The sequence below is a fragment of the Pantherophis guttatus genome, chromosome 2 (genome assembly GCF_059756535.1).
Source record: "Pantherophis guttatus breed Tessera chromosome 2, ASM5975653v1, whole genome shotgun sequence".
NCBI classification, from domain to species: Eukaryota; Metazoa; Chordata; class Lepidosauria; order Squamata; family Colubridae; genus Pantherophis; species Pantherophis guttatus.
In genome coordinates, this window is record NC_142064.1 from 260,347,911 (window position 1) to 260,360,602 (window position 12,692).

General features: G+C 42.1%; 1 protein-coding gene across 1 annotated transcript; it reads left to right on the forward strand.

Annotated features, from left to right (window-relative positions):
- Window positions 1-3,226: 3,226 nt before the first annotated feature.
- LOC148115678 (zinc finger protein RFP-like) lies at window positions 3,227-11,177 on the forward strand. The gene is made up of 7 exons (XM_087888176.1): window positions 3,227-3,640; window positions 4,719-4,818; window positions 5,396-5,625; window positions 6,270-6,292; window positions 7,876-7,994; window positions 9,190-9,222; window positions 10,385-11,177. Exons 1-7 carry the CDS (start codon window positions 3,227-3,229, stop codon window positions 10,897-10,899), a joined length of 1,434 nt encoding a protein of 477 aa, XP_087744302.1. The 3' UTR covers window positions 10,900-11,177.
- The last annotated feature ends 1,515 nt before the right edge of the window (window positions 11,178-12,692 follow it).

The following is a 12,692-nucleotide window of genomic DNA, read 5'->3' on the forward strand; positions in this document are numbered from 1 at the left end:
GCCTGTCAATCATTATTTAATATGTCTGTCACAGCTCTTCATCCCATTTATGGATCATGCTTGTTTGTTTCATGTTAGTTGCAATCAATGATTGTGTAGGTGTCCATAACTCAGTATATTCTATAATCATCCCCTTCTTTTTTTCTTTCCTTCCCCCTTTTTTCCTCCCGTTTCCTTTTAAGACATAATTGTCATAATCCAAGGAACCCTAGCAGGGCTTCAGCAAGTATTACACTCGATATAAGCTTTATAGCCTCACAGGTATAGGAGGAGGAAGATGCCTTGGATATGTTTGCCACCTTGAGTTATTTGTAAAAATAATAAAGGCAAGATAAAAATAAATAAGGGGAGTGAAACTTAACTCTGTTATGGTGACTTTGAATGCTGACAGCAGATCTCTGGAACATCTCAAAGCATCTAAAGAACTGAAGATTGACAAGCTGCTCTTGGCAAAGGAGCAAATGAGGAATCCAAATATATCTAATACAGGTAGTCCTCGATTTACAATTGAGCCCCAAAGTTCTGCTGCCAAATGTGACAGCTATTAAGTGAGCTTTGCCCCATTTTAAGTGCATCATGGAGGAAGAGGGAATGCGAAGGAGGAGGTTTTAGCAAGAAGGAGGGGAGCAAGAGAGAGAGAGAGAGAGAGAGAGAGATGGCGAGATGGAGCAGAGAAGGGAAGTGGGGCCTCCTGGCTCTTCTGGCCTCCACCCCACTGAGTGAGGGCGGAAGCAACGCATGAGGATAGTTGAGAAAAGGGGGAGAAAGGAGGGTGGGGAAAGGTAGGGAAAGGTATGAGGAAAAGCTAAGGAAAGGAGGAGGAGGAGGAAATGGAAAGAGAGGGAGAGAGAGGGAGGAAAGCAGGGGAATCAATGGAGGAGCAGAGACAGTGGCAGGAGAGGCAAGCAAGAGCAGGAGGGAGAGAGAGGAAAGAGGGAGAAGGGTCTGATCACAACCCCACCACCTGATCTGCCAGTTGAGAGGAGACTCCAGAAGGGACTGGCTGGAAGGAGAAGACAGCAGAGTCCAGCTGAGCAGGGCAAGTGGAGGGGCCTGAGCAAAGGGACCAGAGTGGAGTGGCAGCCACAAGGAATGGACTGAAGCAGGGGAAGGTGCCTGGATGCTTGGAAAAGAGGGCAAGGGGAACCTGGATTCCAGCCAACCGTTTTGGGGGTAGTGCTACATGAAGATCCTTCTTGTCACAGTTGTTAAGTGAATCACTGCAGTTGTTAAGTTAGTCAAATGGTTGCTAAGTCAATCTGACTTCCCCGTTGACTTTGCGTGTCAGAAGGTCACAAAGGGTGATCACATGTTTCGGGGGACCCTGCAACCATCATAAATAGGAGCCAATTGCTAAGCAACTGAATTTTGATCAAGTAACCATGAGGATGCTGCAATGGTCATAAGTGTGAAACTCTGTCATAAGACACTTTAATGTCTATATACATTAAAAATGAGAAATGCAGCATCTCTGCTCTTCTGGGGAATATTTCAAAGAGACTTAGATGTGAATGTTCTGTAAATCAGAGGGCATTCCAGAAATGAGGTGCTACCACTGAAGAAAAAAGATAAAGGATAAAGATAAATCTTGGTAGTGTCCATGTCCCTTCGGGGACCCCATTGTGACTAAGAAAGCTGTGGGAAGCTACCTCCCTCCTAGAAGGAATGAAATATTTTGAGAAATCTTAAAGAAAGGCAGGATAAAATATTTTCCCTAAAAGAGAAAAATCTTAAGTGAGACAGAAACTCAGAGCCTCAGCTCCCCCCCCCCAAGCAGATACTGAGCAAGGATAGTTTTAGAAATGGAGATTTGGTAATCCATTAAACAAAATCCTACCCAAAAAGCCCTTGAAGAAAGAGCCTAAGATGTTCCCCACCAGATCCCCCTACTCCTAAACAGATTTCCACCCCCCAAGTTGGCCCGAGACTGCTAATTACTCTTTCTTTTGCCTTAAGGGTTAGGCTTAGAAGTCAGAGAAAGGATTGTAATTTCTACGTTCCCCTTTATCTGTGAGACATTCTATCAATTGCAGCATTAGATTTGGGGTTGTATTAAGGGTCTCTCCCAGTCTTTCATGCCAACTTCACTCCATCCTGCCCCAGAAATGTTTTTCTTCTTCCCAGAAAAAGCATTTTCCCCTTTAACAAACTGGTTGGATCGATAATAATTGATCGGGAATCCGTCCCGTGGATGTTTCTTTCTCCCCGGGATTTTTCAATATCTTTCCGTTTAGCACAGGGGTGGGGAACGGTGTCCCTTTTATGATTTGCCAATTTCAACTCCCAAAATTCCGGAGCCAGTTGGCTCCGTAATTCTGGGAATAATAATAATAATAATAATAATAATAATAATAATAATAATAATAATAATAATAATAATAATAATAATAATAATAATAATACAACAACAACAACTTTATTGTCATTGTACGTGTATACACAGTATACCCATGCAACGAAATTCACTTGACACCCAAAGACCAGGTCCAACACACATAACAATCCCCAAACACCCACCCACCCCAAATTCCCCACCCCTAAACCACCCAAACATCCACACAACAGACCAAGTAATGCTGTCCAACAGCTCACTGATGGTGGCCCTTTAGTTCATTTATGCAATTATAGCTCTGGGATAAAAACTATTCAGAAAACGTGAATGGTCAATCAATCACTCAATCATTCAAAATAGAGCTGGACGGGACCTTGAGGTCATCTAGCGCAGCCCGTTGCTCAAGCAGGAGACCTGATGTCATTTCAAGCCTACAAGTGACAGTCACAAAGAGGCCATGGTTCCCCACCTCTCCTTTAGCAGAACTTTGGATCAATAATTGATCGGTGGGGGGGAGGGGATCCCAAGAATGTTGGCTTCTCCCCAGTTTTTTAAACTTTTTTTTTCTCTTTAACAGGATGCTAGGATTAATTGCAATTGATCCGTGGTTCGTCCCAGGGATGGTTGCTTCTCTCCAGTTTTTAAAACAATTTTCCCTTTAAAGAGCTGGTTGGGCCAAGAATAACTGATCGGGGCTCCGTCCTGGGAATTTTTGCTTCTCCCCAAATTGTTCTTTTTAAAATACGGCAGTTCTTTTTTAAGAAGCCAGCGAAGCTGAGCACAAGAGAAAGAACAATTCATCTCCATTTCCCGCCTAGGCAGAGCCGAAAAGCGGTCACCTGATTCCCAGGGAAAGGCGCGAAAGTCACTTTCTCTTTCCTTTTGGAGGCGGCGATGGCGGCAGAAGCGCCCTTGCAGGATTTGGTGGGAGAAGCCACCTGCTTCGTTTGCCGGGACTTTTTCCAGGACCCCGTGCTCATCCCGAAATGCGGCCACAACTTCTGCCGGGGCTGCCTGACCCACAGTTGGGGGACGTCGAAATCAAAGGCTTCCTGCCCCCAATGCAGGCAGACCTTCGCGCCCCGCAGCCTCCTCCCCAACAGGCAGCTGGCGCGGCTGGTGGAAGTGGCCGGGCGATGCGGAGGTCCTTGGGGCGAGGAAGGAGGGAGCCTCTGCCCGAAGCACCGGGAGCCCCTCAAGCTCTTCTGTAAGCACCACCAGACCCTCATCTGCGTGGTCTGCGACCGATCCAAAGAGCACAAGGGCCACTGGGTGATCCCAGCGGAGGAGGCTTTCCAGGAATACCAGGTAGGAGTCAGCCAGGAGGAATCGCTGGGGAGGGGCATCCAGATCCTTGGTCTTCCTGGCAATCTTTAGATCACTTTACTTGCTTCCTCTGTTGTCGGCAAACTGGGTTTAGCCTGGCGCAGATGCCAGTGAGAACCAGACTGGAGAGGCGGTTCAAGGGGCTTTTATTGAAGTACTTCTCAGCAGCTAAAGGAGCCAAGACCCCAAACCATATACAAATTTTATACATTAAGGAAGCTAATCACTCATTGGTTCCTTCACACTTCACTTTTTTTATATTTTTTATTTTTTTTGAATAGTAGTGTCCCACCCACCATTCCTTCCTGGTCTTATTATACACTCATCTGCAGCTTTCTGCCTTGGCCATTCCTTTAACAAACTTCCCCAATTCCAACCTGAGACCTTCACCTCCTGCTTTATCCTCTGTGGCTGCAATTTTCTGAAGACTGATTTACCATAATTCTCGGCTTAAAACCATTCATTTCATGAATGTTCAAAGTTACAACGCTAATGAAAAAAGTGATTTATGACCGTTTTCACACTTATGACCATTGCAGCATCCCTGTGGTTACTGATCAAAATTGGGACGCTTGGCAACCAGCATGTATTTATGACGGTTGCAGTGTCCCTGTCTTGCTTAGCAACGGAAATGGCCTGTAGGGAGAAATAGGCTCCCTTTGCCAGCTCCCTTTCCACATTTCCTCTAGAGCAAAATTGTCATGGATTCCTTCAAAATCTTGAGTGCAGACCTAGAAAAACACTCCTGCTGGATCAGCCCAAATGTTCATTTCTCAGTGATGCTTCTGGGATGACTGCAGCCAGGAGACTCAGGCAGCTCACTTTAATGCCCTTGCAGGTAGTCCTCGACTTAGAACCATTTGTCTAGTGACTGTTTGAAGTTACAATGACAATGGAAAAAGTGACATGTTTTTCACCCTTCTGATAATTGCAGCATTCCGTGGTCCCATGATAAAAATTTGGACGCTTGGCAACTGGTTGAATATATCTTCTAACTAGGTTGTCCCTCCGATGTGATTGTTTACCGAAAAGAAACTCAAAACTTGTATTTTTTCTTCAGATCCAGGTTGAGGATTGCCTGAAGGCTCAAAAGGAGCAGAAAGTAAGAATATCTACATACAAAAGGGACACAGAAAAAACAGTGCAGGAGATGCTTGTAAGTATTGATCCAAGGGTGAGGAGTTTCTGAGCTAATAGGAAGGAGAACCCCATCCGCCATCTTTGATGATAGGCAGCCTGTTTGTAAGTACAAGTTCTGACTTAAATGAAATTCAAGCTAAAGACGGTGTTAGGGCACAGAACTTGGTCTTAACCTGGGGACTTAGATGTCACCATTGGCTGAATGAGTCACAGTTGGATTAAGTGCATCTATCCCATGGGCCATGTTTTATACAATGGGTTTGGTTGCCATAATAAATTAATGCAAACCATATTTCATCTTATTGAAAAAATTGCAAAATCAAACATTTTTCTGTCTCCTTTTTTGAAATCCCTTGATTGCCAAGAAAATTTTCATGAGAGATCATTTAAACTAGAGCCTTTTTTTTTTTTAAAGGAAACCTTTTCCTCCCCTGCGTTTTTTAATATCAAATGGTTTTTTTCTCCCTAGGAAATTCTCTCACCTCACTTTTGGATTCTGCAAGGAATCTGTTTAATTATTATAACAAAATTAAAATAAGTAAAATAATTAAAATAAAATAAAAGTATGCCTTTTGTCTTATCTCTTTCTTGTTCTAGGATCTCGTCGGAAAAGTGAAAAAAATGTAGTGGCTGAATTCAGAGAGCTACAACTCTGGTTAGAAGGACAGGAGAAGCTTCTATTGACTAGAATAGAAGAAACGGAGAAGGATATTATGGCAAGAAAGGAGAAGGGTTTGGCCAAGCACATGGAGGAACTGGGCTCTCTTGACCATCTCATCCAGGAGATAGAAGAGAAGCTTCAGCAGCCAGCCAGCAAATTCTTACAGGTCAGGCAGGAAGTTGGGATCATAGAATCTTAGGGATTCTAAGGGACCTTGGAGGTCTTCTAGTCCAATCCTCTCTCTAAGGAGTCCTTATATCATCCCGAAAAAATGGTTGTCCAAACTATTATTGGAAGCCTCCAATGATGGAGCACACAGAACTCGGGGAGGGAAGTGGCCCACCAAATTTCCCCATGTCTCATTAATCTACAGAGTCAAATGTTCAGTTTCCAGGGCAATTCCTATTGTTTATAATCCACACTACTTTGAAGATCTTCAAAAGGCTCACCAGTTACTCCCAAACATCCAGAAAGCAAATAGATGTAGAACACAAAACGATAAGACGGCCTTCCAGGTGTTTTTTACCTTTCACTTTCTTTCCCTTCTTTTTATCAATTCTGGCTTCCTATCAAGGTCTTTTCCAACCATGTAGTACAGAGGTGTCAAACTCCCAAATTGTATACGTAAATACCTCTCTAAAAGATGTGAATAGCTGGGGGGGAAAGCAGTGGGATTTAAAAAAAAGTACTTTATATATATCTTAGAGTCTGGTTGTCCAGGCATTTCACTGATTTATTTTGTAAACGTAAGAATTTAATTTTCTGCTTAGGAAATGGCTCCTTTCAGTGCTTTGTCTCTTTATTTTTTAGGACATTGGAAGCATCTTGAAGAAGTAAGTAAATCCACCCTTTTCTTTACAGTCTCAGATCAGCAGCTCCTCCAGCAGTTTTCCTATTTTGGAAAGTTCTGTTTGTATTTAGCAGTATTTTAATGTAAAGACAACGTACTGTATTTCAGGGCTTTTTAGGCATTTCCTCAGACAGCGGGAGTATAATTAGCAATATTTCATATGATCAATTATTGTGGCTGTTTGCACAGTCAGCGAGATATTTAGATTGACTTTGGCATTTTTAGCCACCTATTGAGTCCTTCCCAAGAAGAGACAGAGGTTTTAAAAGTTGCTGTAAGGTCCTGCCTCCACTCCCCAATCAAGAAAGTTCAGACTCTTGAGACAGCAGCATTTCAAAAGGGACCTTTTATTGAAAGGGAGTGATTGCAAGACAAAAGCAAAGCAGATCCCCTTAGGCAATTCTGTTAGGATAAAGGAGTTAGAAACCCCTCCCCTCAGTCAGATGTTGAATGAGCCAATTCACAGGTGTGAAGATCTTGTGAAGAAGGTTATCCTGTCGGTTTTTTGAGACTATTGTAACTGTTTGCTAACAAATAGTCATCAATTGAAGGTTACTTGTAACTGCATTCATCTCTATTCAATTTCATTGCATTACCTTTAATCCATCAAGATCAGTTTGAATGTTATATCCATCTTCTAATTGATTACCTACCTCACACATATTAGTCATCAGCCATTGGGTAGGATACAATTCATTTATTTTGGCAAGAGATTCACAAGACATTTCAACTGAAACTGGGTCGCCATAGTACCCATATTTGAATAGCTAGCCAGAGAAATGACTGAAGCCTGGGAAACAGGGCCCTTGTCAGTCAACAGGAGTGCTGATTTACCACCAGCTTACCAGGTACTTAGGATCCAAGGACAGGGCAACACAAGAAAACGACAATCAATGACTTAATAGCCGGCCATCAACACCCCACTTAACAACTAAAAGCCACACACAACCAAGCACCACATAAATACGATGCATAGAACAGCCCAGTGCACACATTTGTGGACAAGGAGAGAGACGTTCCCTGAGGATGGGTTCCAGCATGAGTCCAAAAGCTCAGAAGACAAATCCTCTGGTGACCAACCCAGACTGGATCCTGTTGCTAGCCAATCCTCAAGCACCATCTGATGGTTTAGAAAGCTTCTTCTATTGGCAGGTTGATAACGGTTGCAGGAACTGAGCATGGTTAGTCTAGTGAAGAGAAGGACCAGGGGAGACATGATAGCAACAGTCTTCCAATATTTGAGGGTCTGTCACAGAGAGGAGGGGGTCAACCTGATTTCCAAAGCACCTGAAGGCCAGACAAGGAATAATGGATGGAAACTGATCAAGGAGGGATTCAACCTGGAAATAAGAGAAAAATTCTGACTGAGGAGAATGAACCACTGGAAGAGCTTTGCCTTCAGACGTTGTGGGAGCTTCATCACTGGAAGCTTTCAAGAAGAGGCCGGACTACCATCTGTCACAAACGGTGTAGGGTCTCCTGTTTGGGGGTGGGTGGGTGAGTGCTGGACTAGATGAGCTACAAGGTCCCTTCCAACTCTGTTATTCTGTCATTTTGTCTTGCCAGATATCAGGCAAAGGAAACATATGAGAATCCGGTGGATTTACTTCTAGAGCCGAAGTGGACAATCTGGGATTACATTGATATCACTGTGTTTCTGAACAGTATCATGAAAAAACTGAGAGGTAAAAAACAGCCTCCAAGGTTTTACCCTGGATGACATTCTGATCCCGGAGCATCCAAGGGAGATTCTGGGTTGCTGTCAGGGGGATCAAAGAGGGATCGATTTCAGGATCAGTGGAAGAGACACCCTCATTTCTCTGGGGAAAGGCCTCGTGTCTTGGCACCAGGAGGGGAAGAGGAGCTTTCTGGTTTCTCCCATTAAAGATGTGCTACCTGAAACGGGAACCATTAACTAGTCATAGTTGACCATTTACAGGTGGTCCTCGACTTACAACACTTCACTTAGTGACCATTCACAGTTATAATGGCACTGAAAGAAGTGACTTGTAATTGTTTTTCGCATTTATGACCATTGTATCATCCCCACAATCACGTGATTTACATTTGGATGGTTGACAACAAGTTCATATTTATGACGGTTGCAGTGATCATCTTTTGTGACCTCCTGACAAGCAAAGTCAATGGGGAAGCCAGATTCACTTAACAACTGGGTTACCAATTTAACAACTGCAGTCATTCACTTACCAAATTTCTCACTTAGCAACATAAATTCTAGGCTCAATTGGGGGCATAAGACGAGACTACCTGTATTCTTTGTATCCTGAATCTTTGTGCACTGATCACCGGGGAAGCAGAATAAGCTTCCACTGAGTAAAATGGAATATATGCAGGTAGTTTTTGACTTATGACCACAGTCGAGCCCAAACTTTCTTTTGCTAAGCAAGGCGCTTGTTAAGTGAGCTGTGCCCCATTTTATGAATTCCCCCCCCCACAGTTATTAAGAAAATCACGGCAGTTAAGTGAAGAATGTGGTTGTTAAGCAAATATGGCTTCCTCCATAGACTTTGCTTGTCAAAGCTCCCCAGGAAGCTTGCAGAGGACAATTCCAGGATCCTGGGAGGCTGCAGCAGTTCTAAGTATGAGAACCGGTCATAAATCACTTTTGTCAGTGCCGCTGAAACATCACTAAACAAATGGTTGTAAGTTGAGAACTACCTCTATATGGAATTTATAGTAGTATATATTTATACCTGATGGGTTATATATAGCCAACAATGACATTCTGGCTTGTAGCTTTCCCTATTCCTTATTTCCTGATTTGAGGCCAAGGAAAGCAAACCAGGGAATCTGAGGGAGGCCCTTCTGTAGCTCCAATTCCAGTGATGAGATGCTGAATTCCTCCCTTTTCTTCCCCAGATACTCTGGAAAGTGGACTTCAAGTACAGGAAGGTAAATATGACTTATAGGAATTGGATTTCCTTGCTATTTTAAGCTCTGATGCCAGTAACTTTAAGAGAAACATAATAGAGGTACCAAAAAAGAAAAATACAGGATTAGATACCTCAAAGACTATGACGTTCCAGTAAACATTAGTAAGTTTATGATTTATGAAGTATTACTTGCCATTTATATGTACGCTGTGAGTTGATGTACAGGAGACAAATTCCCTTTGTGTCTGATCACATTTGGCCAAATAAAGTATGCTATGCTATGCTACTCTATCCTGCCCATTATGTATAATTTTGTATACATAATCTAGGAAATTGAAGTCAATCTTGGTGTAGAATGAAAGATCTGGGCAAATGGAAAAATATGGCCTGGGAGTGAAAGGAACATAGAATTCCTACCAAGCTAATAACATCGTCTTGATTTTACTGCCTGAGTGTAAACTGGTGAGAGACCAGGTCTTTGGGAACAGAGAAATTGGGTCCTTTGGGTCAAAGCAAATAGCCACGTTGGAGCACTAGGGTTGTCTCCATCTTGTAGGCCATCAGACTGATGAAAGCAGAGGTTTCCTGAGGAAGACCCTCCCCTTTTGTACATGCCTGTGATACCCTGATGCTTGTAGAGAAAAGGGCGGAGCTTCCTCACATCCCATCCTGTGTCCTAAATTACCTCTGGGGGATCCTTCAGACTCAATTCAGTTCAGAATTGAAACATGGCAGCCTCTTGCTCTGCCTGATCCTCTGGATTAATGCTCCAGGCAGAGTCCCTGTTCAACCTGGGCCCTCCCGGCAACTCACTGAAGGCAAAGCCAACCACTCTTCCCTCACAATCCCATTACTCTCACCTGCAAGATGGAAGCTAAAGAGAATTGTGCAGGGAGGCTAGAAAAGGTGGAGCACTATGAAGGGTTTGAAGGACTTGGTCAAGGGTCCACAAATCTTTACCATTGCCAAAGTTGGAGAACCCTGGACCAGGCAATGTTAGGTGTGGTTTAAAAGAACAATGAATCCTCCAGTTCTGGAGTGGGGTGGGTGGGGGGCAGGGGACATGTTTGGAAGCTGAACTCCATTCTCACAAGAGGGTTAAACTCTTGGGAGTTGAAGACACAAACCAGGCCTGCAGCTGAAGCTCTTGTTTTTTTCCTTCCTTCCCTTCCCCCATACAGTGAATGTAATTCTCAATCCAAACTCAGCCAATCCTGACCGCCTTAATGTCTCCCAAGATCGAAAAAGCGCCAGAGGAATTAAGCCAGTTAAACGAAAATATTGTGTCTCAGACGGCAAGAGATTTGAAAGACATCCTTATCTCCTTGGCTGTCAGAAGTTCTCAACAGGGAGACATTTCTGGGAAGTTATTGTAGGAGGTACAGCAGGATGGGCTGTAGGGGTTGCCAATAAGCCACTGAAGTTAACAAAAGCTGATGTGCAGACCAGGCGCTGGGAGTTTTGGAAATGGGAAGGGAAATATGTGGCCATGTCTCAGTCCAAACGCTTTAACCTGGTCCTGGCTGAGGAGCCCATGAGGATCCGCATCTGTCTCAACTGCGAAGGGGGACGAGTGAGTTTTTTTGATGCCAGGACTGCAGCTCTGCTCCATACATTCTCAGACGCTTCCTTGGTTGGAGAGACCCTTCTGGCCTCTTTCTGTTTGTTCGAAGGCGCCTGCATGACACTCCCCTAAAGGAAGGGATAACAATAGACAAAAATTTGGAAAAGTCCCTATTTACCAAGCAAGGATCTGCCTAAGCCTTTAAAGCAGAGATTCCTTAGTTTTTTGCTACTTCAGCTTCCTTTATTGTTCTATGCCACCCTGATCAGTCAATCAGTCATTATAAAGGAATAACCTGATCATCATTTCTATTTTTCTGGATAAAAAAAAAAAGAGGTGTGCTAGGAGCTTTATCGGTGTTAGCATTGTGTGTTCAGATGTATCAGTATTAAAGATACTTTACAACTAAACCTGTCAATCGTTATTTTATACGTCTGTGACAACTCTCCATCCCATTTATGGATCATGCTTGTTTCATGTTAGTTGCAATCAATGATTGTTTAGGTGTCCATAACTCAGGATATTCTGTAATGTTACCTTCTTTTTTTTCTTTCCTTCCCACTTTTTATTCCCTTTTTCTTTTAACACATAATTGTGATAATCCAAAAAACCCTAGCAAATATTACACTCAGTGTAAACTTTATAGCCTCACAGGGTTTTTTTTTTTTTGTTACAAATCCTAGTACTTTTTCTATCTTTTTATACTTAACGTAGGTTATCTAGAACAATCGGATTTAATTTAAGTTAATTTAATTTATCGAATTTCTGTGCCGCCCAACTCCCAAGGGACTCTGGGGCGGCTTACAGCAAAAAAATAATAATACAACAAAAAACATAGGAAAATTATTAAAAAACATTTTTTTACTGATTGGAAGACTGATTGTAATTTTATACAGTAGGTGTCTCATGGATTGTAGTTCCCTCTTTTGCAATTTTATGCCAATAAATTTATTCAGTAATACATCTTGAAACAGAAGATTCCCAGAAGACAGTAGTCAAAAATGAAACATACCATCTGTTATCAAGATAGAAAATGGAAAGACAACAGGAAAGACAAGACAAGGAGGCAGTTAAGAGTACTGCACAAGAGACTGGAGCCATGGGAGGAGCGAGATCGAAGCTTTCGGATGATCTTCAATTATATTGCTCTTTGCTCCAGAAAGAGGGTGATGACGTTTAAGTGTTTATCTTGGAATGTTAATGGGTTGAATTCAGCACAGAAAAGGAAGAAATTATTTACATATTTGAAACAATTTAATAATGATATAATTTGTTTACAAGAAACGCATATCACAACTCAAGATCAAAAATATTTGATAAACTCCAAACTAGGAACACATTTTATATCCTCAACTTCGCAAAAAAAGAATGGTGTGGTTATTTATGTAAATAAAAAGTTAACAGCTAAAGTTATAGAAACAGATGAAGATGGTAGGTTTGTAGCAATTGAATTGCTTACAGCAAATGGCCAAATTCTTTTGATTGGAATTTATGCTCCCAATCAACAACAGGACTATTTCTACAAGATGTTATATACTAAAATATTGCAATGGGATTACAGATCTATTTTAATTATGGGAGACTGGAATGGAGTAATCGACTCTAAATTAGATAAAAAGAGTTTGGCAAAGTCTAGGATCAGATTACCACAGACCTTTTTTGACATGAAAGAAGATATGGAACTAAAAGATGTTTGGAGAATACATAATTCAAAAGAATTGGACTACACTTTTTTTTCTGACAGACACAGATCCTTCTCTAGGATTGACTTCATTTTGTTGACAGATGATTTACTTGTTAAAACAAAAAGAACAAAGATTTTTCCAAGAACTTTGACTGACCATAGCCCAGTATGGATAGAAATTGAGATGGATAAGGTTGAGAGACGTTCTTGGAGATTAAATGAGAATTTGTTTAGATATGAA

What these genes read in the sequence shown, in the direction of transcription:
- LOC148115678 (XM_087888176.1), top strand. Translation starts at nt 3,227, where the DNA reads ATGGCGGCAGAAGCGCCCTTGCAGGATTTGGTGGGAGAAGCCACCTGC. An exon ending in TATCATGAAAAAACTGAGAG is followed by an intron (nt 7,995 to 9,189) that starts GTAAAAAACAGC and finishes TTTCTTCCCCAG; the next exon opens with ATACTCTGGAAAGTGGACTT. An exon ending in TGGACTTCAAGTACAGGAAG is followed by an intron (nt 9,223 to 10,384) that starts GTAAATATGACT and finishes TCCCCCATACAG; the next exon opens with TGAATGTAATTCTCAATCCA.